At 36.2% G+C, this 26,636-nt stretch overlaps 1 protein-coding gene across 6 annotated transcripts in view; it reads left to right on the top strand.

Moving 5' to 3' along the window:
* Positions 1-556: 556 nt before the first annotated feature.
* Positions 557-26,636, top strand: part of ANKS1A (ankyrin repeat and sterile alpha motif domain containing 1A) — a 229,081-nt gene continuing 203,001 nt past the window's right edge. For 3 of the 6 annotated variants that reach the window (XM_031965020.1, XM_031965019.1, XM_031965018.1), the window contains exon 1: positions 557-871. In XM_031965020.1, the coding sequence (XP_031820880.1) occupies positions 663-871 (209 nt within the window). In that variant the 5' untranslated portion in view covers positions 557-662. The remainder of the gene's footprint in view (positions 872-26,636) is intronic. The other 3 variants (XM_031965023.1, XM_031965022.1, XM_031965021.1) reach the window with 1 other exon arrangement.

The raw sequence follows: 26,636 nt of genomic DNA, 5'->3' as shown, positions 1-26,636 counted from the left end.
TGTGTCATAAAAGGAACATTTATTAAGCACCTACTAGATGCCAGGCATTGTGCTACAAAGAAGGAAACTGAGGCTCATAAAGATTAAGACCTGCCCAAGGTCGCGCATGAACTAAGAGGCAGAATTTCAGTTTGAGCCCCTTGTCTCCCAACTCTATTTCTGATTTCTGGCTTTCTGAAATCCAAGGTGGGACGAGGTAGAATGAGCATATGCAAGAGCGCCTCCCAGGACCACAGGGGGCAGAGAACGGCCAACACCAGTCCTTGGGCCCAGGGCAGCAAGTTCCAGGAATGAGTCCGGGAAGTATTTCGCCCGGTCCTTACTCCTAAGCCACGCCCCTCTTGCGGACCCGGCCACACATCTCCCGCTCGTATTGTGCTTTCCCGCTTAGGTAGGAAAGGGGCGGGACGTCCGTGGGGTCCGCGATCAGAGAGAGGGAGGGGCGCAGTGACGTGAGACTCCGGATGCCGGAAGTGACGCGTCCTCGGGAGGCGGGGTGGGGGGAAGGGGAGGGAACGGGTAGGGGGAGGGAAAGGTGGCATCCCCGGCCGGTTGGGGGGGGGTGCGTTGCCCGGAGACAGAAAGTTTGGGATCAGGAGCGGCCGCAGTGGCCCCGGAGCGGGGTCCGGGGGTCCGGGGAGGAGGACGGCGGACCCAGTAGAATGGGGAAGGAGCAGGAGCTGCTGGAGGCGGCCCGCACCGGGCACCTCCCGGCGGTGGAGAAGCTGCTGTCCGGGAAGCGACTCTCTTCGGGCTTTGGCGGCGGCGGCGGCGGCTCTGGCTCTGGCGGCAACTCCGGAGGCAGCTCCGGAGGAGGCGGCGGTGGCGGCGGCCTGGGCTCCTCCAGTCACCCCCTCTCCAGTCTCCTCAGGTGGGTGTGAGCCTTGCGGTAAAGGGGCTGGTGCGCGGCGGGCCTCCTCCTTCCCTGCTTCCTTCCCCACCCCCCCGCCAGAGGGAGAGGGAACACCGGGGAGGCCGGAGCACCTGAGGCCGGCGAAGGCGGAGGTGCTCTGACCTCCTCCTCCCACGCACGCCTTCCAGGGAGCCGAGGCGCCCGACCCGGCGAGAACAGCGGCTCGAGTCCGGCCCGAGAAGCTGCGTGGTCCGGTGCCTGAGCCCCGTGCGTGCCAGGAGGGGCAGTCTGGGTCTTCCCGGGCGTGTGCGTGCAGAGGGGATGCACTTAATTTCTCTGTGACCTTGGGCAAGTTTCTCATTCATTCCTCGGCAGGGTAACTCGTTTTCGTCACCTGTCATGTAGCGGACAGTCTGAGGTCGGCCCTTCTCTGCTCTAAACCCTACAACAGCAGACGTGGGTCGAGTCTCTGAGCCTCGCTTTTCCCCTTTAGGGAAACCGGTGGTGATAATTACGTTACTTTTACCAGGATGGGTTGTTGTGAGAAGAGGGTTTGGAAACCTTGCAACACTAATCACGCGAAAGCTTTCTAGGTGTCTATCAATTTGATGCCACTGGTGAGATTAAAGTTGTGCTCAGGTGGCATCCACCACCTCATAGCACGACTTCCTCCATCTCAGTTGTGGGTCATCAGCTGTCACATTTATCAAGCTACTTCCTTTGCTTCCCAGATGCTGACTCTATTTTTTCCTCCCAATGGGAGTTTTGTTGATTTTGTTCTCTTAGGAGGACCTTACCACCTGTCTCCTCCTTATCTAGCTCAATATGATTTGGTTTATGTTGCTTGCTTATGTGCATATTATGAAATTGAATCCATCAAGTTTAGTATTTTTTCTTTTAACTCACTTTAAACATAAAACATTTTGAGTCCCCAAATTGAACCACAATTTAAGGATTAATTTCTGAGCTCATTTATTAAGAAGACAAATTGAAAGATGTTTAGAAAAAAGGAAAACTTTCACTGAGATTGTTTTAAAGTGTAAGTCTATGATAGTTGGAACAATTATTTAAAAAACTTTTTTGTGACTAGAAGACAATTTGGAGTGCTTTGTCATCATGTGTAGAATTTGATAGTGATTCAGCAGCTTTCTTTTATAGTTTAGCTTCTTTTCCTTCCCTGGCTTTTTTTTTTTTTTTTTTTTTTGAGATTTTGAAGAAGTGGAAGTTCATTTAGAAATGACTTTTTGTTAACTTTTGTTTCCTCATTAGGCCTTTTGTTCTAGTTGTTTGAGCTTGTTTAATATGTTCCAGTTTCCCTTATTCTAGTAATTTATTGAGTACCTTCTGTGCCTACCATCATACTAGGTATTTTGAAGATATAAAAGTATAATTTCACTCTGTCTCCTTTTTTGAGACAAGATTAAAATGGAGCAAGTGAAGAACAAAAGAGTACTAAATAAAACTCCAGTGGACTTCCAATTGCCTTTAGTTATACAATAAAGTCCACAGGTATTTAAAGCTCTTTTCAATCTGGCTTCAGTCTATCTTTCCAAACTTAATACACATTACACTTTCACATGTTAATTTTCCAGGCAAATCTCCTGCCTCCATACTTTACCTTTGCATGTATTATTTTCTACCTTCCTCATCCTTGCCTCTTTGAATCTCTTGTTATTTGATCTTTCAATTTCTGATGCCTTTCACAGTGTCTGGACTATAGTGTAAGCTGTGTTCAAAAGAGAAAAAGATGTACTGGGATGAGATGGTCAGGGGAATCTTCATAGTAAATGGGGGACTTGGGTAGAACCTTAATGGATAAGTAGGATTTGGATAGATAATGGGGAAAGATTATGGCATTCCAAGTGCTATTAATAATAAATAGTAAAGGGGAGCCCTATTAAACCCAAAATGAGGCCATAAAGAGTCAGACCAACAGCAATTGGTGATAACATGAGGGAAGGGATGTTAAAGAGACAGGCATAATTGGATTTATTTATACAAAGTTGGATAAGCAGGTGTCTGAGATAAGTGAACCCCAAGATAAGTGAATAGTAAGCTCCAAATGAATCATGAAGTATTGAGGTGTTTGGCAGTAACACCAACAATATGAGATGTAACGGAAGTTTTTCAGTTTCTGGATGGTTGGTTGGTTTTTATCCTTCCTTCGCAAAGAAGAGCACAGTGACATCACTATGTTAGAGTTGAGTTTCTGTGTGTTTAGTGATGGCTGATCAGAGCAATTCAAGGTCTGCCACAGTCAGACACAAGCACATCTTGAGTTTTCTGAGCTAATTCAGTTCTGCTTTGCTCACAAAGCATAGCACCTTCTCTGATGAGAGCACCATGCTAGGTGCCCCTGTGCCAGTGTCTCTTATTCATACATTCATTCTAAAATTCTTAAGAGAGATCTTGAGGGTATCCTTGTATCACTTTTTCTGATCACCTTGTGAGTGCTTGCTCTTTGTGAATTCTTCATAAAAGTTTTTTTGGTAAGCATGTGTTTGGCTTTCAAATAATGTGGCCAGCCCAACAGAGTTGTGCTCTCTGCGGTAGAGTTGGAATGCTTGGCAGTTTAGTTCTAGAAAGATATTAGTGTCTGGTATCTTATCCTGTCAAGTGATTTTTCAGGCTCTTCTGAGTTTCAAGTAGAGATATATGATATTACCTGGTTAGTGGTATTTTATGAAAATTCAGCTTCCAATGATACAAAAAGACTATGAAATTATAGTTGAGTTAATTTTGTGCTATTGTGGTGGGCATTTTGTTTTCTTATTAAAGGGTGGGTGTTGTCTTTATTCCTCTAGTGTAAGATTGGGTTTACTTGCTCATTCTTCTGTTGATATGATAATAGAGATGCTTAAGGGTTGTTCCAGACTCTTGTTCCCATGGCTCCTGGGGACAGGCAGGATGACACCTTAGTTGCAAGTTATTCCAGGTGTGTCATTAATTATGACCTTAGAAATATCTCTGATTAAAAGTATTGAAAGATTTCTTTCAAATGAGAACATAAATATCACTTAGGTCAATAATTCCTTCTCTTTTGTGTAGGAATTTTTAGAGGATGTTCTTTTTCAAAACACTTGAATGTACCACATAATCAAAGAACTGTGCTTTTATTATTTTTTTTTCATAATTTCTTCTACATCTTTTTTTATTCCTAGACTCCCACATTCCATTGCCCCCTTATATAACCCTTTCCCCAATCTGTAACTGCAACTTTGTTCTTTTTCTTTTGGACCTGTAATTTCTTCTATCTATACTCCCCCTTCCTCTCCCCTCCCCAGCATCCATCCATCTATCTATCTCTAGCTACTGATATACAAATACATGTGCATATGTTGAAAAAGTCACAGTGAAGAAATTTTTTTTTTTAAATAAAGAAAATTGGAACCTATTCTGCCTTATGTTTAGGAGTACCTGGTGACTCAGAAGCTGAGTTTTTTATTTTAACAACACTGATCTAGTATGTAGCAAGAAGCCATGCTTGAACCCAAGTCTTATTAACTTTGAATTTGGCTTTCTGTCTATTCTGCTGTGCTGCCTCATACACAAATAACGCAATGCTGTTTATCTGTATGACTGTAGACCCGGCTGGAATATGTGACTATAAATATAAGAAATTGATATAACTAATGCTTAGGATACATTTGGTTTATAAGTCTGTGTTCCCAATATCTAATTCCTTATTTATATATTTCAGTGCTTCAGTGCCTATTGAAGACTTCAGGGTAACATTAATACTGTCTTTAACTTCTTTTGCATATCTTGACAATAGTACTCCACCTGCACTTTAAAAAAAATTTTTTTGTGCTGAGGCAATTAGAGTTAAGTGACTTGCCCAGGGTCATACAGCTAAGAAGTATTAAATGTCTGAGATCAAATTTGAACTCAGGTCCTCTTGACTGCAGAGCTGGTGCTCTATCCACTGTGCCACCTAGCTGCCCCTCCACCTGAACATTTTTAAAGAGTGTGTGTGTGTGTGTGTATTCTAATTGTGCTATGTAATTTATTTATTTTAAATTTACAAAACATATGCATGGGTAATTTTTCAACATTGACCCTTGCAAAACCTTTTGTTCCAACTTTTCCCCTCCTTCCCACCCTCTCCCCTAGAGGGCAGGTAATCCAATACATGTTAAATATGTTAAAGTATATATTAAATCCAGTATATGAATACATATTTATACGATTATCTTGTGCACAAGAAAAATAGGATCTAGAAAGAAAGAAAAAAACTCGAAAAGGAAAACAGAAATGCAAGCAAACAGTAACAGAAAGAGTAGAAATGCTATATTGTGGTCCACACTCAGTTCCCATAGTCCTCTCGCTGAGTGTAGCTGATTCTCTTCGATACTGAACAGTTGGAACTGGTTTGAATCATCTCATTGTTGAAGAGAGCCATGTCCAGAAGAATTGATCATGGTATAATTTCGTTGTTGCCCATGTATAATGATCTCCTGATTCTGCTCATTTCACTTAGCATCAGTTCATGTAAGTCTCTCCAACCCTCTCTGAAATCATCCTGCTGGTCATTTCTTTTTTATTTAATAGCCTTTTATTTACAGGTTATATGTATGGGTAACTTTACAGCATTGACAATTGCCAAACCTCTTGTTCCAATTTTTCCCCTTTCCCCCACTCCCTCCCCCATATGGCAGGATGCTGCTGGCCATTTCTTACAGAACAGTAATATTCCATAACATTAGTATACCATAATTTATTCAGCCATTCTCCAATTGATGGGCATCCATTCAATTTGCACTTTCTAGCCATTACAAAAAGGGCTGCTACAAACATTTTTGCACATACAGGTCCCTTTCCCTCCTTTAAGATCTCTTTGGGATATAAGCCCAGTAGTAATATTGCTGAATCAAAATTCGCACAGTTTGATAACTTTTTGAGCATAGTCCCAAATTGCTTTCCAGAATGGCTGGATGTGTTCACAATTCCACCAACAATGTATCAGTGTCCCTGTTTTCCCCACATCTCCTCCAACATTCCACATTATCTTTCCCTGTCATTCTAGCCAATCTGACAGGAGTGTAGTAGTATCTCAGAGTTGTCTTAATTTGCATTTCTCTGATTAATAATGACTTGGAGCATCTTTTCATATGTCTAGAAATAGTTTCAATTTCTTCGTCTGAGAATTGTCTGTTCATATCTTTTGACCATTTATCAATTGGAGAATAACTTGATTTCTTATAAATTAGAGTCAATTCTCTATATATTTTGGAAATGAGGCTTTTATCAGAACCTTTGTAAAAATGTTTTCCCAGTTTATTGCTTCCCTTCTAATCTTGTCTACATTAGTTTTGTTTGTACAAAAACTTTTCAATTTGATATAATCAAAATTTTCTATTTTGTGATCAATAATGATCTCTAGTTGTTCTTTAATCACAAATTCCTTCCTCCTCCACAAATCTGAGAGGTAAACTATCCTGTGTTCCTCTAATTTATTTATAATCTCATTCTTTATGCCTGGGTCATGAACCCATTTTTACCTTATCTTGGTGTATGGTGTTAAGTGTGGGTCAATGCCTAGTTTCTGCCATACTCATTTCCAATTTTCCCAGCAATTTTTGTCAAATAGTGAGTTCTTATCCCAAAAACTGGGGTCTTTGCTCTCCCTACTTTTTTAATGAATTGAGTTACTGCCCTCATATAAAAGGATAAATTTATCATTTATTTTTAATATTTATTAATTTTTTTCTGAGTTCTGAATTCTCTCTCTGAGTTCCTCCTGTCTTTATCTCATCTATTGAGAAGACAAGCAATGTGATACAAAAACACAGTTCTAAATTAGCCATGGGGCAAAACAAAAAAAGTGAAGAAAAATAAGGAGAAGAGAAAAAATTACACTTCAGTCTGAAAACTCAGTTCTCTCTTTTTGGAGGTGGATAGTATTTTTCATTATGGGTCCTTTGGAACTGTCTTGGATCATTGTCTTGATTAGAGATCATCATGATATTGCTGTTAATGTGTACAATAATGTTCTGTACTGCTTACTACCTACACTTTTTTTTATTTTTATATTAATTTTTATTTTATTTTTTATTATTATTATTATAGTAACTTTTTATTGACAGAATTCATGCCAGGGTAATTTTTTTTTTTACAACATTATCCCTTGTACTCACTTCTGTTCTGATTTTTCTCTCCAACCCTCCACCCCCTCCCCTGGATGGCAAGCAGTCCTATATATGTTGAATATGTCCTAGTATATCCTAGATACAATGTATGTGTGCAGATCCAAACAGTTTTCTTGTTGCACAGGGAGAATTGGATTCAGAAGGTAGAAATAACCCGGAAGAAAAACAAAAATGCAAACAGTTTACATTCATTTCCCAGTGTTTTTTCTTTGGGTGTAGCTGCTTCTGTCCATCATTGATCAATTGAAACTGAATTAGGTCTCTTTGTCAAAGAAATCCACTTCCATCAGATTACATCTTCATACAATATCGTTGTTGACGTATATAATGATCTCTTGGTTCTGCTCATTTCACTTAGCATCAGGTCATGTAATTCTCTCCAAGCTTCTCTGTATTCATCTTGCTGGTCATTTCTTACAGAACAATAATATTCCATAACATTCACATACCACAATTTACCCAACCATTCTCCAATTGATGGGCATCCACTCAGTTTCCAGCTTCTAGCCACTACAAACAGGGCTGCCACAAACATTTTGGCACATACTGGTCTCTTTCCCTTCTTTAGTATCTCCTTGGGGTATAAGCCCAGTAGAAACACTGCTGGATCAGAGGGTATGCACAGTTTGATAACTTTTTGGGCATAATTCCAGATTGCTTTCCAGAATGGTTGGATTCGTTCACGGCTCCACCAACAATGTATCAGTGTCCCAGTTTTCCCGCATCCCCTCCAACAATCATTATTATTTTTTCCTGTCATCTTAGCCAATCTGACAGGTGTGTAGTGGTTTCTCAGAGTTGTCTTAATTTGCATTTCTCTGATTAATAATGATTTGGAACACTTTCATATGAGTGGTAATGATTTCAATTTCATCATCTGAAAATTGTCTGTTCATATCACTTGACCATTTATCAATTGGAGAATGGCTTGGTTTCTTATAAATTAAGTCAGCTCTCTATATATTTTGGAAATGAGGGCCTTTATCGAGACCTTTAACTGTGAAGATGTTTTCCCAGTTTGTTGCTTCCCTTCTAATCTTGTTTACATTAGTTTTGTTTGTACAGAAGCTTTTTAATTTGATGTAATCAAAATTTTCTATTTGTGATCAATAATGGTCTCTAGTTTGTCTTTAGTCACAAATTTCTTCCTCTTCCACAAGTCTGAGAGATAAGCTATCCTATGTTCCTCAATTTGTTTATAATCTGCGTTCTTTATGTCTAAATCATGGACCCATTTGATCTTATCTTGGTATCTGATTGTTAAGTGTGGGTCCATGCCTAATTTCTGCCATACTAATTTCCAGTTATCAGCAGTTTTGTCAAATAATGAGATTCTTATCCCAAAAGTTAGGATCTTTGGGTTTGTCAAACACTAAATTGCTATAGTTGACTATTCTGTCTTGTGAACCTAACCTGTTCCACTGATCAACTAATCTATTTCTTAGCCAATACCAAATGGTTTTGGTGACTGCTGCTTTATAATATAGTTTTAGATCAGGTACAGCTAGGCCACCTTCATTTGATTTTTTTCATTAATTCTTTTGAGGATTCTTGACCTTTTATTATTCCATATGAATTTTGTTGTTATTTTTCTAGATCATTAAAATATTTTCTTGGAAGTCTGATTGGTATAGCACTAAATAAATAGATTAGTTTAGGGAGTATTGTCATCTTTATTATATTCCCTTGACCTGTCCAGGAGCACTTGATATTTTTCCAATTGTTTAAGTCTGACTTTATTTGTGTGGAAAGTTTTTTGTAATTTAGCTCATATAATTCCTGACTTTCCTTTGGTAGATAGATTCCCACCACCTACACTTTTTATCAGTTCATATAAGTCTTGCTAGGTTTCTACAACCATCCAGCTTGTCATTTCTTATAGTACAATAGTGTCCTATCACTATCATATTACATAACTTGTTCAGCCATTCTCCATTTGATGAATAGCCCTTCAGTTTCCAGGTCTTTGCCATCACAAAGAGTTGCTGTAAATATTTTTGAACATATCAATCTCTTTTTTTATTCTTCCTTTCTTTGACTAGTTCACATGAGATTGAGGTTCAAATGTTAGTAGCTCCCTTCTATGTTCTCCTTTTATTTAGGTGTCTATTTGTGTACCTCATTATGTGGAATAATTTCTCTAATCTTCCTTTCTCCTTTCCCCAGGTCCTGAATATTCCTTTTCTTCATATTCATATACATAAGATAATATCTCCTACCCCTTCTAATTGGGCCCCTTTATGAACTCTGATGATAGTAAACTTTAGAGGGTATGTTTACCATCTCCCCATATTTGAATATAAACAAATTATTCTCTGTTTAATCTCTTATGCTCCTTCATTCATGTTTACCTTTTTATATTTGTCTTGACAATGTTTGAACTTAAAAGTTTATTCTTTGTCTTTTTATCAATAATGTTTGTGAATCTTTCTATTTCATTAAAGATCTGTTTTTTTTTTTTTTTGTTCTCCCCTCCTCTCCCCCCCCCCCCCGCCCCCTTGTAGAATTATGCTCATTTTTTGCTAGGTATGTTATTCTTGGCTCCAAACATCCTTTGACTTTTGGAATAGCATATTGTAAGCTCTCTGCTATTTAATAGTAAGTAGTGACTGCTAAGTTCTATGTGAATCCGACTATGATTCCTTAAGTACTTGAATTCATTCTGCATGTTTGTAGTATTTCTTTTTTATTTGATCAAGAAGCTCTGGATTTGGCTATCATATAGCCTTGGAATTTTCATTTTGTGGATTCTTTTGGATAGTGACCAGTGGGTTTTTTTTTTTTTTTTTTTTTTTTTTTTTTTCTAGTTTCATTTTGCCCTCTCTGAGAGAGCTGGTGAATTAAAAAAAAAAAAAAAAAAAAAAAAAGGTTTCTCAAAATATGTTTAGGCTTTTTTTTTTTTTTTTTGGTCATAACAAACAGGTAGTCCAATGATCCTTACATGTTTTCTCCTTGTTCTATTTTCTAAGTTAGTCATTATTTGTACTGGGGTACTTTACATTTTGACACTATTTTTATAATTCTTTTTATTTCATGGGCCATTCTAATTTTCAAAGTTTGTTGCTTGGGCAAGATTTTGTACTCCTTGTTCCAACCTATTAATTTCCTTTGCCATTCTTTATTCTTTAACTCTCATAGTTTTGATTAGTATTAGTCCTCTGCAATTTTGGTAATTACATTGATAAGAGTTTAGAGCAATTGTATTCCATCAAATCCATATGCTCTAACTTGTTTATCCAGTCCATAATTTATAGACATTTCAGATTTTCATTTGTTGCCATTATAGAAAGAGCTAAAAATATTTTTATACATCATAGAATTTGTTTTACTTAGAGCTAATCCATCCCTATAATTCCTCTGTCCCACTTTTTCCCTTTCCCTTCTATTTTATTGTTGAGTGACATGTATTTCTGAACCTGACCTTCTGTGTATATATTTCTTTTCTGTTTTTTCTATTGTGCCTTGATCAATGAATAAAAATTAATGAAAGCAGTTTTTGTTTTAAAAACTCTTGCATGATAATTTTGGAAGTATGTATAGAAGAATTGTATATGTTTAACATATATTGAATTACTTGCCATCTAGGGGAGAAAGTGGGGGAAGATAGGGAGAAAAAAATTTGGAACACAAGGTTTTGCAAAGGTGAATGTTGAAAATTACCTATGCTTATGTTTTGAAAATAAAAAAAACTTTAAAAATTAAAAAAAGAACTCCAAACCTCTCTTGCTTCAGCTTTTCATGAATTCTATTGAGGTGGTGATGGGACAGGCCTATAACATATGAACAGAAAAGTAAATATTGGGGCAGCTAGGTGGTGCAGTGGATAGAACACCAGCCCTGAATTCAGGAGGACCTGAGTTCAAATCTAAACTCAGACACTTAATACTTCCTAGCTGTGTGACCCTGGGCGAATCACTTAACCCCTCAGCCAAAAAAAAAAAAAAAGAAAAGAAAAGAAAAGTAAATATCATGTAAGTTATAGAATTGTTTGAGCTAGATTCTTTTGGAGAGGTATTTTTTTTGGGTGCAAATATATTTAATATCTTGAATAAGAATAGCACATATAATTTAAGTGGCGGAATATCCTGGAAACTGATATGAATAGCATTTGTGAGCTTTTTGAGTTTAACATTTCCTGCCTTTAAAGACTGCAAAGTCAGTCATGCATACTATGCCTGCAGTATCCTGGTTCTTCTACTTAACACTGCTAAAATGTTTTGGAGAACTTACTAAAATATTTTGGTATAATTTTGCTGAATTGATAGTTATTTTTCTTCATTTTAAATCTGTTTTAGGTTTTTGCTCTTAAAAATACACATTTTCTTAATTTTTTAAAATGGAAATGATTATTTTTTGGTTACTTTATATGTAAATATATACATCTAATATTAAATAGGATAGGTGTTTTACTTTTTATAAAAGGAAATCCCAGTAGTGTCTACATTATGGTTTTCTCTTTGCTAAATACTATAACTGAAATTTAGAATTTTTTCACTTTACTTATAAATTTGGAAGTAGGAAACTGAAACAATATAGTAGTCTAAAGAATTTTATTTGTGTCCAGTTAGTTTCAGCATGTTGATTTGTTTAGGAGTGGTTATGGTTACAATCCCAGTAAAACTTGTATCCTTGACCAAAAACCAAAAATCGACATTCCTCCCCCTAAAATAATCTTCCCTCAAACTCATTCTTCCTGATATATACACACTAAATATGTGTTAAGATTTGTGAAAGTTTTCTAGAGGCAGCCTTAGTCTCAGTTATAATCAATAATTACTCCAAAACGCAGCCAGCCAGAAACGTTTATTTCTCTTTCCAAATTAGCCCAGTTAGTTGAGGCCTAACTCTCTGCTTGGTTCCAAGAGATCTTGCAGCTTTGTCCTTGGCTTCTGCCTCTGCTTTCTTCAGCCTCCAGCCAGCACCAAGTTGGAAGATGCAATGAATCTCTTGCCTCGAAGATAGGGCTTGTGGGTTCCAAGAACTGTCTCCCACTCCAAGTAAAATTCTCTGGAGCTCCCAGAGTTTCTAGTAACTCCTCAAGTAATTAACTCAAGTCAGTCCCCAAGCTCCAAAAGCTCCCTCTATATATGTGATCTCCCAAAGGTTAACTCCGCCTTCTGGGGGGAGAGGGATTCTGGGTTATCTCCCAGAGTGCTCTCTGGCCCTAAGGGAGGTGTGAATTCGGTTATCTCATTCTAAACCCTGACTCTCCCAAACGTGTGAACTCCATTGAGTACTTAGATACTTATGAGCTCTCTAAAGGTGTGAACACAAGCATTGTTTCTATCAGTTCCACTTAGTACCTTGTTTCAAGTCCTGGCCTAAAATATCTCTTTCTAAGATCAAATCAATCACACTGAACCATGCCAAACCAGATAACTATTGTCTCTATCAACTCCAATGTCTTAACACTTTGTAAAGATTCCAACAAAGATTAGTTTACAAAAAAACAAAAGTCAAATCTATTTTTATTTGGTGTATAGAAAACAAATTAATAGGTTTTATAATCCAGTGACACTGAGAAAATCCTGTATGTAGACCCAACTTTCTTTTTTGCACCAAGTGGATCTTATTGTGGGTATTTCTCTACCAAAGATAAAACAACAAGTCAGAAAGATGGGTTCAAATCCTAATTCTGGCAATAATTGTCATGGGCATGTCACTCATTTTTTCTAAATATATATGATAGGCATTCAAATGCATGATCTCTAAGGTCTCTTCTGGTTTTAAATCTGTGACTCGGATCTTGTGATAGTTTATAGTGGTACCACAATGAACCTTAAGTATGATTAGCATTATTTCTGAAATTTACATTATATGGTCCCATATTCTCAATTGACATGCACATCAAATTTGTTTATTTTAGAAAACAAAATATTTTTAAAGCACTTTTGTTTTATGACATTGCTATTAATAAAGGGTGCAGAGGCAAAATAACTGTATGGATATGTATACATATATTGTATTTAACATATACTTTAAATATTTAACATGTATTGGTCTATCTACCATCTAGAGGAGGGGGTGAGGGGAAGGAGGGGAAAAGTTGGAACAGAAGGTTTTGCAAGGGTCAGTGCTGAAAAATTACCCATGCATATATCATGTAAATAAAAAGCTATAATAAAAAAATAAAATAAAATAAAGGGTGCAGAGATAATGGTGCAGGAAGAATGACTATTTACATTGGTGATATAATCTCACGAGAGCTACCTATTTACAGAAGTTATTTGGAAATACTTGTGCATCTTGCAAAATGAAGTGATCAGAACTAAAACATTATGCACAATAGAAGCAATGTTGTAATTATTATTAACTGTGAAAGACTTAGTTATTCTGATCATTATAGTGATCTATAATTTTTTTATTATTATAGCTTTTTATTTTCAAAACATGCATGGGTAATTTTTTTTTCTTTTTCCCCCCCTTTTTTTTTCATAATTATAACTTTTTATTGACAGAACCCATGCCTGGGTAATTTTTTACACATTATTCCTTGCACTCACTTCTGTTCCGACTTTTCCCCTCCCTCCCTCCACCCCCTCCCCCAGATGGCAAGCAGTCCTATACATGTTAAATATAGCACAGTATATCCTAGATACAATATATGTGTGCAGAATTGAACAGTTCTCTTGTTGCACAGGAAGAATTTGATTCAGAAGGTAAAAATAACCTGGGAAGAAAAACAAAAATGCAAACAGTACATTTATTTCCCAGTGTTCTTTCTTTGGGTGTAGCTGCTTCTCTCCATCATTGATCAATTGAAACTGAGTTAGATCTCTTTGTCAAAGAAATCCACTTCTATCAGAATACATCCTCATATAGTATCGTTGTTGAGGTATATAATGATCTCTTGGTTCTGCTCATTTCACTTAGCATCAGTTCATGGAAGTCTCTCCAAGCCTCTCTGTATTCATCCTGCTGGTCATTTCTTACAGAACATTCTTAAAGAACAACAGAATAATATTCCATAACATTCATATACCACAATTTACTCAACCATTCTCCAATTGAAGGGCACCCATTCATTTTCCAGTTTCTAGCCACTACAAAGGGCTGCCATAAACATTTTGGCACATACAGGTCCCTTTCCCTTCTTTAGTATCTCCTTGGGGTATAAGCCCAGTAGTAGCACTGCTGGGTCAAAGGGTATGCACAGTTTGATAACTTTTGGGGCATAATTCCAGATTGCTCTCCAGAATGGTTGGATTCATTCACAACTCCACCAACAATGCATCAGTGTCTCAGTTTTCCCACATCCCCTCCAACATTCGTCGTTATTTTTTCCTGTCATCTTAGCCAATGATTGATATAATCTAATACATGTCACATAGAAAACAGTAATGCTTTATTCAGCGTTTTAGGCACAAATGTGCCAGAAACAATTTTATTTAATACCATTTCAAATTCAGGCATTTCTACTTTAGAGAGAAAAAAAAGTCCATGAACTCAGGCATGTTTGTTTAACTTAAGATGATTTGAAATAGCATAGATAGCATTTGTAGGAATTTTAAACAAGGAAAAAGTCACAATATGTTAAAATATAGTTTGGGATTAACAATTCAGAATTTATGGTCGCAAACAATTATTACTTAATCTTCAGTAAGACTATTACAATTAGCATTTTGAAGAGTCTCTTTTCTGAATATTAGAGTTAGGCACTTTTTCATGGTGGAAAAGAGGGCATTTTCCCCCCCCCCCCCCCCCCAATGAAGGTCTTTTGTTCAAACAGGGAATAGTCTGGATCAGTGATTCTCAAAGTATGATCTAGAGAATCCTGGGGATCTCTGAAACCTTTTTAGAAAGTCTACAAATTCAAAATTAGTTTTTATTTCCAATATGGTTAATGTCTATAAATATAATCCAGATAAAAATGCTTTGGAGAGATCCTCAATAATTTTTAATAGGATAAAAATACTGAAAAAAGTTTGAGAACCACTGGTCTGGATAATTTTAAGGGTAGAGAAAGGAATATTTCTTTCTAAGGAAATAGAAAAAGGAGATTTTTTAAATATATTTCTGTGTATATAAAGAATGTTATATTATTTTATAAGTAAGAATTTTGATTTTTCTTGTAGTACATTCAGCTTTTTGTGACATTTGCCAGGTCCCAGATATAATTCAAGGTTGGCACCCTGGAAAACTTAAATCTCTGTTGATTATTTTTCAAGTAAACTATTTTATTCCAGTGGGGAAAAATACTACCACCAAGGCACTTTAATTGTTAAATGTTGAACCCAGCTACCATCTAAATAAAGATTACATTTGCCCAATAATTTTTTATTTTATAATTTGGTCTTAGAATGGCTTAATAGAAAATATCTTTTATTCATTCATTAAACATGCATTTAAATACCTATTAGTATGTGTAAAGTATACTAGATATACAAAGACAAAAACAAAATAGCCAATCCTTAAGGAAGGACCTGATATAAGCCAAGAGAATCTATGTGATGAATAGGAATGTTAAGAAAAATATAAAGCAAAAAGAAAAATCTTCCAGAACCACTATTTTTCTTTGTATGTAGATTGGATTTAATTTCATTCTTGTCTAAAATTTTTTTTCTAGACATCTGCAGAGCTGTCATTAGAGGAGAAACAAATGTCCCCAAATGTCGGTACAAAACATATAAACATGAAGTAGCTTGGAGGACAACAAGATAATAAAAACTCACGAGAATTAGGAATGGCCTTGTTTAAAATGAGGAATTACTTTAATTCATCCCTAAGGAATATAGGGAACCTTTACTGGAAATAAGGAAGGAATTCATTTTAGGCATGGGGCTGACCTATGCAAGCTGGGAGATGGAATGTTCTATATGGTGAAAAGGGAAAGAAGTCCAGTTTATTTGAAACATAGAATGCATAATAAATGTGAAAGTTTAACAAATTTAAGTTTATGTTAAATTGTGAAGATCTCTAAATGCTGAAGTTTTTATTTTTTCCTAGTAGTGATACTACTAGTAGTAGTAGCTCTGAAGTTTTTAAGCTAAGACATGATCATTTTTCTGCTTTAGGAATACCAGTTTGCTATGTGGGGGATAGATTGGAGAGATGAGAAACTAGAAGTAGAGTGTTAATTAGAGGTAAGATTTAATGAGGGCCTGAACTTTGGAAGTTAAGTAAGAGGAGTTGAAGATGACTTGAGGTTATAACCTGGGTGACTGAAAGGATGATAGTGCTGATGAGGTTTGGCTCCCCTCAATTCCTGGTCAGGGAACCAAAAGTGATAATGTTTGGCACAGGGCAGGGAGTTGTGGGAACCCCCTTCTGGTTGGCGCAGGTACTTGATAAATGAATTTATGAACTTGAAAAGTTAGATTGGCAAAAGAAGTTTATTGGCACTGGGAAGTCAGCTTTTGCAGGCTGACTTCTTTAGTGGCAAGATCAGGACAGAGAGGTAAAGGGGTAAGGTCCTGTTAGGGAAATAGGTGAGAGAGATAGAGAGGAGTTAACACTGAAAAGAGAATGTCCTCTCAGCGGGCAGAGTTCTTGCAGGCAGCTATGCCAAGGGAGGTCCCTTGGCCTGGCATGATTCCTGCTTTGGCTTCTGCTTAAGGAGTTAAGCCCAATTACCCCTTTTTATAATTGAAACTTTAGCTAGGGATGGGTGCAGTTTGAGTTGAAATCATTGGAAAATCTTGCAAATTGAATAGAAATTTCAATTGAATGAGGTTACTGTCCCCAGACCTAGATTTCCAGTACAATGGGACAACTTTCCGGGGAATAGGCGAGCCAATTTCCAGCTCAATAGAGGTTGATAGAAATCTACATCTCCAGCTCAGGCTGAGTAGAAGTGGTCCTGGTTCAACTAGTTACACCAAGATAAATAGAATGAAAGCACTTTATCTCGATTCCCTAGGGTGGGTCTCTCAGGGGAGAGTTTTTCTGAGGTTCAAGGAGTTTCTCAAATGTTCCCCCCAAAGTCAGAGAGAGAGAGTTTCAACGCTCCCTTCGTCAGTGCCATTAAGGGAAATTAAAGAAAGAAGAGTTAGAATATGGTGAAGGAAAGACAATGGCCTCTTGGACATTTGAGTTTAAAATAACTCCAAGACATCTAGGTAGAAATATCTAGTAGACAAATGGTAATATGAAACCAGAATAAAAGACCCAAAAATATTACTGCAAGATTAAGCTTGTTTATGGCAGCCATCAGTTTTTCCTTCTCCCTTCCTCAGCACAATTTAGACCTTCTTATCAATCCTTAGTTTCTAGTCTTCCTTCACTAAGACTTTTAGCATATCCTATATAGGTAGTGATAATGAATTACATTTGCATAGTATTTTAAGATTTGCAAAATATTTTACCTTTTTATTTAAGTCTCACAACAATTCTGTGAAGTGTGTACTATTGACATTATATTCAATTTACTCCCTGTTTAGGTGAAGAAATAAAGTTAAATAACTTGACTTAATCACATAATTAATACGTGTTAAGTATAGGATTTGAAATTCAGGTCTTGATTCTGAGTTCAGCCTTGTTCTGTTTCCTTTATTATACTTATGTGGGAATCATATGTACATATTTTTTGGAGATGATAAATATTGAAAGAGGGCATATAAAAAAAGAAAAAAGAAGACAGGACAAAACTTTGGACTAGACACATTTAGATTCAGGCTCTGGGACACATATTCATTAAAAAAGATGGAAGGAACATCCAGACATATAGGAATAAAATAGTATCATGAAAATTTAAGGAGGATGTAGTATTCAAGAGTTAGGGGGATGATTGGCAGTGTTCAGTGTTGTAAAGAGATATAGAATAATGTCCTGGGAAAAACATTTCCCACTAAATTTGTGTGATAGATAAATCTATTATATCTTTCATAAATCTATCATAATACAAATATGTTTGTGTGTGTGTGTGTGTAATATTTAGGATCTTTTAGGTTATAAAGGCCACATAGGTCTTGTAAGGCAGATGTATGATTGTAATGCCGGAGAAACTGAGCAAGATAGAGATTAGAGAACAATTTAATAATTAAATGGGAGAAGATATACTGGGACCAAATGGATCCATGGTTTGGTCCCAGGACTGAATCCCAGGACTATCATCTCCAACAGGATATCCAGCAAACAATGAGAGTTCTCAATGACATATATACAAGTTGCTCAGACTCAGGGGGTAGACTGAGGTGGGGGTGGAGTCAGGGTGGGAGAGCAGGAATAGGACTCTGACAATCCAGTTCTGACAGGGTGAGGGGAGACATTGGGGATGGAATGTCCTAATGGGGGGAGGAACCCTGGAGATGGGGAGAAGCATCTTGATGATCTCATTCTTTCTCTGGTGTCTTTAAAGTTAAAAAAATTGAGTTAGGCTGATCTAACTAAATTACATATATATATACACTGAGTTTGCAAAAGTCTGTAGACTAATGCTATGACTACTTTTAAAAAATTCACTATGAGCTAATTAATTATCAAAAATCTTCCTCAATACTGTCATTCCAAGAGTCAGGTTTTAGCCAGGTGAGGTTAATATTAACAGAAGACAGACCAGTCAGCCAAATAATAAGATTTAATAAAAATAATTTAAAAAATCTTATAACAAAGATGATGCCTTGGGAAAGACTCTTAAAAATAGCAATTAAGAAATTACTAGAAATTTTAAAGGGAATATTTTTAATTAAATGAAGATGTCAGATGTTTACAATGTTTAGAAGCAAGTGAAGAAGAGGAGAGGAAGCAAAAGACTTCTTTTAAGACACTTTCTTGGTCTTTTTTGTGTCAGGGATTTGTCTTTGTTGAAACCTTATCAAAACAATGTTTTTAAATGCACAAAATGTAATCCTTATGCATTTAAATACATTCATTGTGGTTGGTTATCTTTGTAATTAAAATGCAGTTATCAAAATATTTTAAAAACAAGTTCACAGGATTATTGTTTTGAAGAATTTTGTAAAGAGATGAAAGATAAAAACAATAACTTCAGGGGATAGAAGGGGGAAAAGGAAGGGAACTAGCATTTATTTAAGTGCATGTTTTGTGCTTGGCACTGTTTTAAGCACTTTACAAATATTATTTCACTTGATTCTCACATTTGAGACAGTGGTTAATGAACTTGCCCAGAGTCACTTACCTAAGAACGTAGGACCAGATTTGAACTCAGAACTTTCTGATTCATGGTCCAGAACTCTGTCCAATAGATTTCGCTGCTTAAGTAGGGTCTAGTGATGAATTTTTTTCTTTTTTTGTATATGATAACTTTATTATAAATTTAAAAGTTAAGTTGTATGTAATAGATTTACAGTTTCATGTGCAAACATTTTAAAATTATGCTCATTATGATGAAATATTAGTTTTTATCTCTAAAGTAAAAATAAATAAAAATTTTTAAAAATTGTTTATAGGCTGTCATAATCTGGATTCTTTCTACCTTTTCAGTCTCTTTATACCTTATTCCTCTTCATATACTCCATGATTCAGTGGCAGTGATACTTCATCAACTAAAACCTATTTTTTTCACTGATGATCTCCTGTGTTTGGAATGCTCTTCCTTCTCATGTTTGGCTGATTTTTTTTTTTAAGTCTGAGAGAGGGGTAGCTAAGTGGCATAGTGGATAGAGCACCAGCCCTGAAGTCACAAGGACTTGAGTTCAAATCTGGCCTCAGACACTCAATACTTTTACTAGCTGTGTGACCTTGGGCAAGTCACTTAACCCCAATTGCCTCAGCACATAAAAAAAGCGAGTTTGAAAGAGAAAATGGTTGTAGGCTATGGGGAAGGAAAATTGCCAATAAATGTGGGGAGATTAAAAATTAGAAAGGGCATGATTATGGGATCAAGATCTTAAAGATGAAAGGGGACAAGTTGTGAATAACAGTAGTTGTTGAATAACAACAGGATTGACCTTGGTAATATTATGCCAGTTTTTTGCCAGACTAAAATAAAGGAAAAGAGAATGGAGATTGATGTCAAGTTTTTAGATTCATTAGTGTGAAATATTAGTGTATTTAAAATATTTCTTGGCACTTGGCATAACAAAGCTATCAGTGACCACTTAATACATTTTGATATGAAATTACTGAAAGTTCTCAGGAATATACCTATTTTGTACAACAAGGTCCACTGGCTTTTGAAGGTACCACCATTTTCTTCATAAATCTATCATAATGCAAATATGTTTGTGTGTGTTTAATTAAAATCTTTTAGGTTATAAAGGTCACATAGGTCTTGTAAGGCTGATGTGCCTTATGAGTGGAGAGTGACTGAAGAGTATTCTTCAGCTGTAAAAAAACAAAAAAGTTTGTCCAGTCAAGAATTAGGACACAGAAATATGTCCAAATAAAAATTTTAAAAAATTTTCCATGCCATTTTGGGAAAACTTTTCCCCAGGAAATTATCTTTATAGCAAGCAGTTATTAATGAGTTCATAAATTGCAAAAGAGAAAGTGCAGATTTAGCAATATGAAAAGACCAAATGCTTTCTGGATTCTTAACTACCAAATACTTGACTCTTGGTAGCATTTTTGGGCAAATGAAATGTCTGTATATTCTGGCAAGAACTCTCACAAATGATTTCAAACTGTTATTACTATTGTAGTTTGTCTTTTGTAATTTACAGTTATATTCTGATTTCCAAAATAACAACTAATTAATTTGAGGCTAAAATGTTTCAAAGAATTTGTACTTTTTGGACTAATTCGTATGGATTGGTTTAAATCCTTAGTTTTTGGTAGGAGGAAAGTCTAGTCTTAGTTTTGTGTGCATTAATTCTATAATGTTAAAATTCTTTAATCAGTATGCTTTTGGGACTTAGTGTGAAATGCAGAGAATGCTAGAAAGAAATGAATTTTTTTCAGTTAGTAAATATCAAGATCCTGGATTGTAGAAATGGTTGCAAAATACAGGAATTCAAGTTCAGTTGATCTTCTTTCCAACTGATACAGTTATGGCCTTGTTATATAGTAGACTTAGTGTTCCTTCTTAACCTACAAATGAAATTGCCTCAAATGTTTATGTTGGCAGAGATTCCAGATTTGTGACTTTAAATGAACCTTCATAGTTTGTTAAGAACTAGCTGGAGAATATCTTTCTTGCTGTTCATTCATTAATAGTTCCTTGTTATCTTTGATGGGCCCAGAAAAGCCTCCAAAAAGGTTTTTAAATAAATATTTTAGAACTGAATGTTTCACTGTGGGCTATGAAAATTGAAGTGAAGGAAATCAATCTACCCATACTGAAAAGCCTTAGTAATAAGGGGATTTTGCTGTGATAGCTTTACTGTATTCTTCATTAAACTATATGACAACTTTCATGCTCATTGAATTGAAGTTCCATTTGTTCTGTCCTCCATAGATATTTCAAAAAGGACTAATGAGGATCCTAATGATCACTGGTTTCTTACTTGGTCATTCACTTTTGCCTTTAAGTGAATTCTCATCTTTATTATTGTGTAATTCAGAATTTTGTGTCAAATCAAGAACATTACCTATGCTTATTGGAGAAGCTACTACTGTCGAATAATTTTTGGGATGTTGGTCCTAAAGACTTTTATGCAGTCAATATTTTTTGTTGTTGGAGTGGTTTTGGCTTTTTAAAAAATTAATATAAATGAACCAAATTGGCAACTTAAGTTTATTTTTGTTGTTGCTGAGGCAATTGGGTTTAAGTGACTTGCCCAGGGTCACACAGCTAGGAAGTATTAAATGTCTGAGACCAGATTTGAACTCAGGTCCTCCTGACTTCAGGACTGGTGAAAGATAGTAATTTTAATGGGTAGAATCAGTTAATGGGTAATTATCAGTTCCAACCATAGTGTTGGGTTTCTGAAAAAGAATTAATAATATAGGATAATACCAGTATTGCTACTATTTTATGTTTTTTTTTTAAACCTTTTGATGGTAATGTTAATTGTGTTTTGATGTTAAAAGAATTAGATGTCACAGTCATCACATGATACATCTTTCTGAAGTTTTTAATCAGCAGTTGCCAACGCCTTGACCCATTTGAAAAACTATTAGAATGGTTGATACCTTTTTGTTACTGTTATTCTGCTTTTATTTTTGCTTCTAAATGTGTAAGTTCACTTCAACAAATGTTTATTAAGCACTTACTATGTGTGAGGTACTGTGTTGCAAATTGGCGTTACAAGGCAAAACCAAAATAATTCTTACATTCAAGGAGCTTTTAAACTACTGGGGAGATGTACATATATGCATATAAGTATATATAAAGTAATGGCGTTTGGTGGAGGGACTGTAAGGAAAGTTCCCATGTAGGATGGAACATCTGACTTGAGTCTTGAAAAGAATTAAGGGTTCCATGAGCCATAAATGAGGAGACATAGACAGCCTGAAAGGATGCACAACTGCGAGATGAAATAGTTGTATATGGTTGTGTGGGACGTAAAAAGACCCTTAACCAAAATAACTACTCAGAGATCACTCAAAAGTAGAAAGCAGGAAGATTGTTTATTAATCCTCATGAGGATGAGCAGTTCAATCACGAGATAAGGGAAAGAGAAAGCTTGTGGTAGGAGGGCTAAAGAAGTAGTAAAGATACACAGCTTTTATACAAGAGATTACATCACAAGTAAGAGAGCATTGAGAATAGAGTGGGGGGAGAGGCATCTAATTGGTTGTTGCTATCCAGAGAGATTGGAATGGAAGGTTTCCCCCAAATCACCTTATTTCTCAGAAACAGAATATCAGGCCTTCAGGCTTTAGATAATCAAGCAGTGTTTAAACTAATAGTATAAATATCGATAAATGTCAAATATTGATAAATGTCATCAGCTTAGGTTAAGTAAATATGTTTATAGCTGGCCAAGGCTCAAGTAAATATGGGCCTGCACATATTGTACTTATGCAGGTCACAGAGACACAGAAATAATGAAAATAAAATACAGAAAAAGAATTCACACATTCCTGCAAATTCTTCACCTTATCTCCCTTTTTCACACATGATGAACAAGGACAAATTGACTAGAACTTAGAATGCATGATGAGAAGGAATGCAAAATCAGTTTGGAAAAAAGCTGGAAACAATTGTGAAGGATGACTTTAAATGCCAAAGGTAATAAGCATTTATTAAATGCCAAATATCTTTTCTTAGTAGCATTCAGGTATGGGCCGCTGAAGCTGGGGAGAGACATAATTTATTCTTTAGGAATGCCAACTTGTTTATAGAAGAATTGCACATGTTTGACATATTGGATTACTTGGCATCTAAGGGAAGAGGTGGGGGGAAGGGAAAGAAAAAAATTGGAACACAAGGTTTTGCAAATGAAAATTATGCATATGTTTTGAAAATAAAAAAAATTTAATTAAAAAAAAAAGGGGATGCCAATTTGTTAGCTGTGAATAGATTGAGTAGGAAAGATTCAAAGCAGAGAAACAAATTGTTATTTATAGACATTATAAATGGTATTTGCCTCAAGTCAGGGAACAGAAGTTTTTTTTTTGTTTTTTTCTTGCCTTATATATATTGACCCTATTCCTATTTTGTTCCTTGTACAACTTGTAGGCCACATCTCACTTGTGTACTCATTTAGGGATTTTAAATCTTCTAACAGAAATAGAATTATAGTTTCTTCTAATCTTTTTTGGGAAAGTATCTAAGTTGAATGCTGTTTTGGCCCCTCTATCTCTGCATGAAGGACTCTGGAACCTTCATATTTGAAAAACTTGTTGTACAGAGAAGCAAATAGTATCTCTTCTTATAATAAATCCTATACTGAAGTGCATAAAAACATTGTTCTTGTTCAATAAAAACTAGAAGATATGTGTTTTGCTTCTTTTGTATTGCAACCCAATAGGGTTGGTTTGAAGAAGAGGCTTGTAAATCTTAAAGTTATATAAATGTGAGGGTTGGAAAATGTGTTAGTATGGTGTGAGACGGAGCCAAGATGCTGGAAGAAATGCAACAACCTAGGCGAACTTACCTAATATTTCTTCCCCCAAAATTTTAAAATTCCACCTCAAATCAAATTTTGGTATGGCAGAGCCAACAAAAGGTTGGGGTGAGACATTTTTCTAATCTAGGAGAACTTAGAAGGTTGGCAGAAGAGGTCTATGACAATGGAGTGAAGGCAGGTCCAGAGTGCATATGGTGGCTGAGCTAGCAATGGGAATTTAGGGAGTTCATAGGCCAGAGGTATTAAGAGGGTCAGACAGCTGGTCAGAAAGAGATTATAGAGGATCCTTTCTTGGCACTAGATGTAGCTGTCACTGATTGGCAACTCTATTGCTCCATACAGAGTTTTGAGTCAGAGTTTCAGGGCAGAGAGAAGCAATTATGATCCCTCACAAAAAGAATTGGGGTTTTAGTTGCAGTTCCAAGACAGAGAGGATCACTAACCCTTAGGGCTATAAAGGAGCAGATATCAAACCCTAATTGTCTACTCTTCTTGGATAAAGACCAGAGAGCAGACTAGTGACCACACATTTTCCCAGATCATGCTACTGTGGAACTACCAAAAACTTGGAGACCCAACTTAGAAACCAGTACCAGACTTAGAACCAACTTAGAAAACAGTAGTACCAAAAAAACAAAAAACCCTCAAAAAAACCCTGTAGCTTGAGACATTCTTTATACCTCCAAGTGAGCAGAGCCCAACTTTAACATAACTTTTAGAATCAAGAAATAAGCTGGAATTTAGAGCACACAACGAAAGGACCTGACCAATAAAAATCTACTAGGGTGTCAGGGAAGACCAAGACACAAACTCAGAAGACAGCAATGTAAAAACAGCTACAAGCAAAAAATTGTAGACCAAACACAAGCGCAACAAGAATTCCTGGAAGAATCAAAAGAGATAAAAGTGGTGGCAGAGGAAGAAATGTGAAAAAAAATGATAGTTATGCAAGAAAATTAATTGCTTGAATTTGGAACTATGCTCAGAAAGTTATCAAACTGTGCATACCTTTTGACCCAGAAGTGTTACTACTGACATATCCCAAAGAGATCTTAAAGAAGAAAAAGGGACCCTCATGTGCACAAATGTTTGTGGCAGCCCTTTTTGTAGTGGTTAGAAACTGGAAACTCAATGGATACCCATCAATTGGAAAATGGCTGAATAAATTGTGGTATACTAATGTTATGGAATATTATTGTTCTGTAAGAAATGACCAACAGGATGATTTCAGAGAAACCTGGAGAGACTTACATGAATTGATGCTAAGTGAAATGAGCAGAACTAGGAGATCATTATTTACTTAAACAACAATACTATATCAATTCTGATGGAAGTGGCTATCTTCAACAATGAGATGGTTCAAACCAGTTCCAATTGTTCAGTGATGAAGAAAGTTAACTACAACCAGAGAGAGGACTATGAGAACTTAGTGTGGACCACAACATAGCATTTCTATGCTTTCTGTTATTATTTGCTTGCATTTTTGTTTTCCTTCTCAGAGTTTTTTCTTTCTTTCTAGATTCCATTTTTCTTGTGCAGCAAGATAACTGTATAAATATGTATACATATATTGGATTTAATATATTTAACATGTATTAGAATATCTGCCATCTAAGGGAGCTGGTGGGGATAAGGAGGAAAATTTGGAATAAAAGGTTTGTCAAGGGTCGATGTTGAAAAATTACCCATGTATATATTTTCTAAATAAAAAGCTATAATAATAAAGTTAATTACTTGGTGAAAGAGTCGTAGAAAATATTTTTAAAAAGAATTGGCCTCATGATAAAAGAGGCACAAAAATTAGCTGAAGAAACGATTTCCTTGAAAAGTGGAATTGGCCAAATGGAAAAAGAGTACAAAAGCTCATTGAAAAAAATAATTACTTAAAAAATAAAATTGGAAAAGAGAAGCTAATGACTCCTCAAGACACTAAAAAAGAAAAAAAAATGAAGACAAAAAAAAAAAAAAAAGAAAACATAAAATATCTCATCAGAAAATTTACTTGGAAAATAGATCCAGAAGGGGTAGTTTTAGAATTACTGGACCACCTGAAAATCATGATTGAAAAAAAAGAGCCTAGACAGCATATTTCAAGGAGTTAAAGATTCTATATCTTCTTAATGAGGGACTTCCAGAGGTGGAACCAAGAAGGCAGAGAGGACACATGTATCTTTCTGACCTACAACCCTCAGATCAGTTAGCAAATCCAACCTTTGAATTAGCTCTCAACTGGCAGAATCCACGAATATTGGGAGTGCAACAGATTACCCGCAGAAAATAATTTTGAAAATCACCAGAAAAGGTCTGTTTCAATTGGAAATGGAGGAAGGTGGCCAAGCCCAAGCAGGCTGAGCACAGATGCCCGCACACACAGCGCAGAGTCCTGGGGCAATGTGGACTCCCCAGCGCGGTACAGATTTCACACTGTGGAGAATTTTGGGGAGGAATCTACAGCAACAGTGTTGGCTACTCTGCCCTGGTTGCAAGCCAGTAGATCAGCAGAGAAATTATAAAACATTCAACACAAACACAAAAGTTAAATAGTGAACCCCCAAACACCAGAATCTCATGGGACCTGGTCACACCCTCCCAGCACTGGGAATGAGTCAGCACCTATCCAGCATAGCTGTGGCTGCTTATAGAGGAAGCTGCCACTTATAGAGGAAGCTTAGAAAACCTCCCCTGCCCTAACAGCAGACCTTAACTTTTTTTTTGTAAAAATGAATACAAAAGCAAACAGAACTCTGACAATAGACAGTTTTTATGGTGAAAGAGAAG

The sequence above is a fragment of the Sarcophilus harrisii genome, chromosome 4 (genome assembly GCF_902635505.1).
Source record: "Sarcophilus harrisii chromosome 4, mSarHar1.11, whole genome shotgun sequence".
In the NCBI taxonomy this organism is placed as follows: Eukaryota; Metazoa; Chordata; class Mammalia; order Dasyuromorphia; family Dasyuridae; genus Sarcophilus; species Sarcophilus harrisii.
The sequence above is the reverse complement of the archived record's forward strand: the minus strand, read 5'-3'. Positions and strand labels throughout refer to the sequence as shown.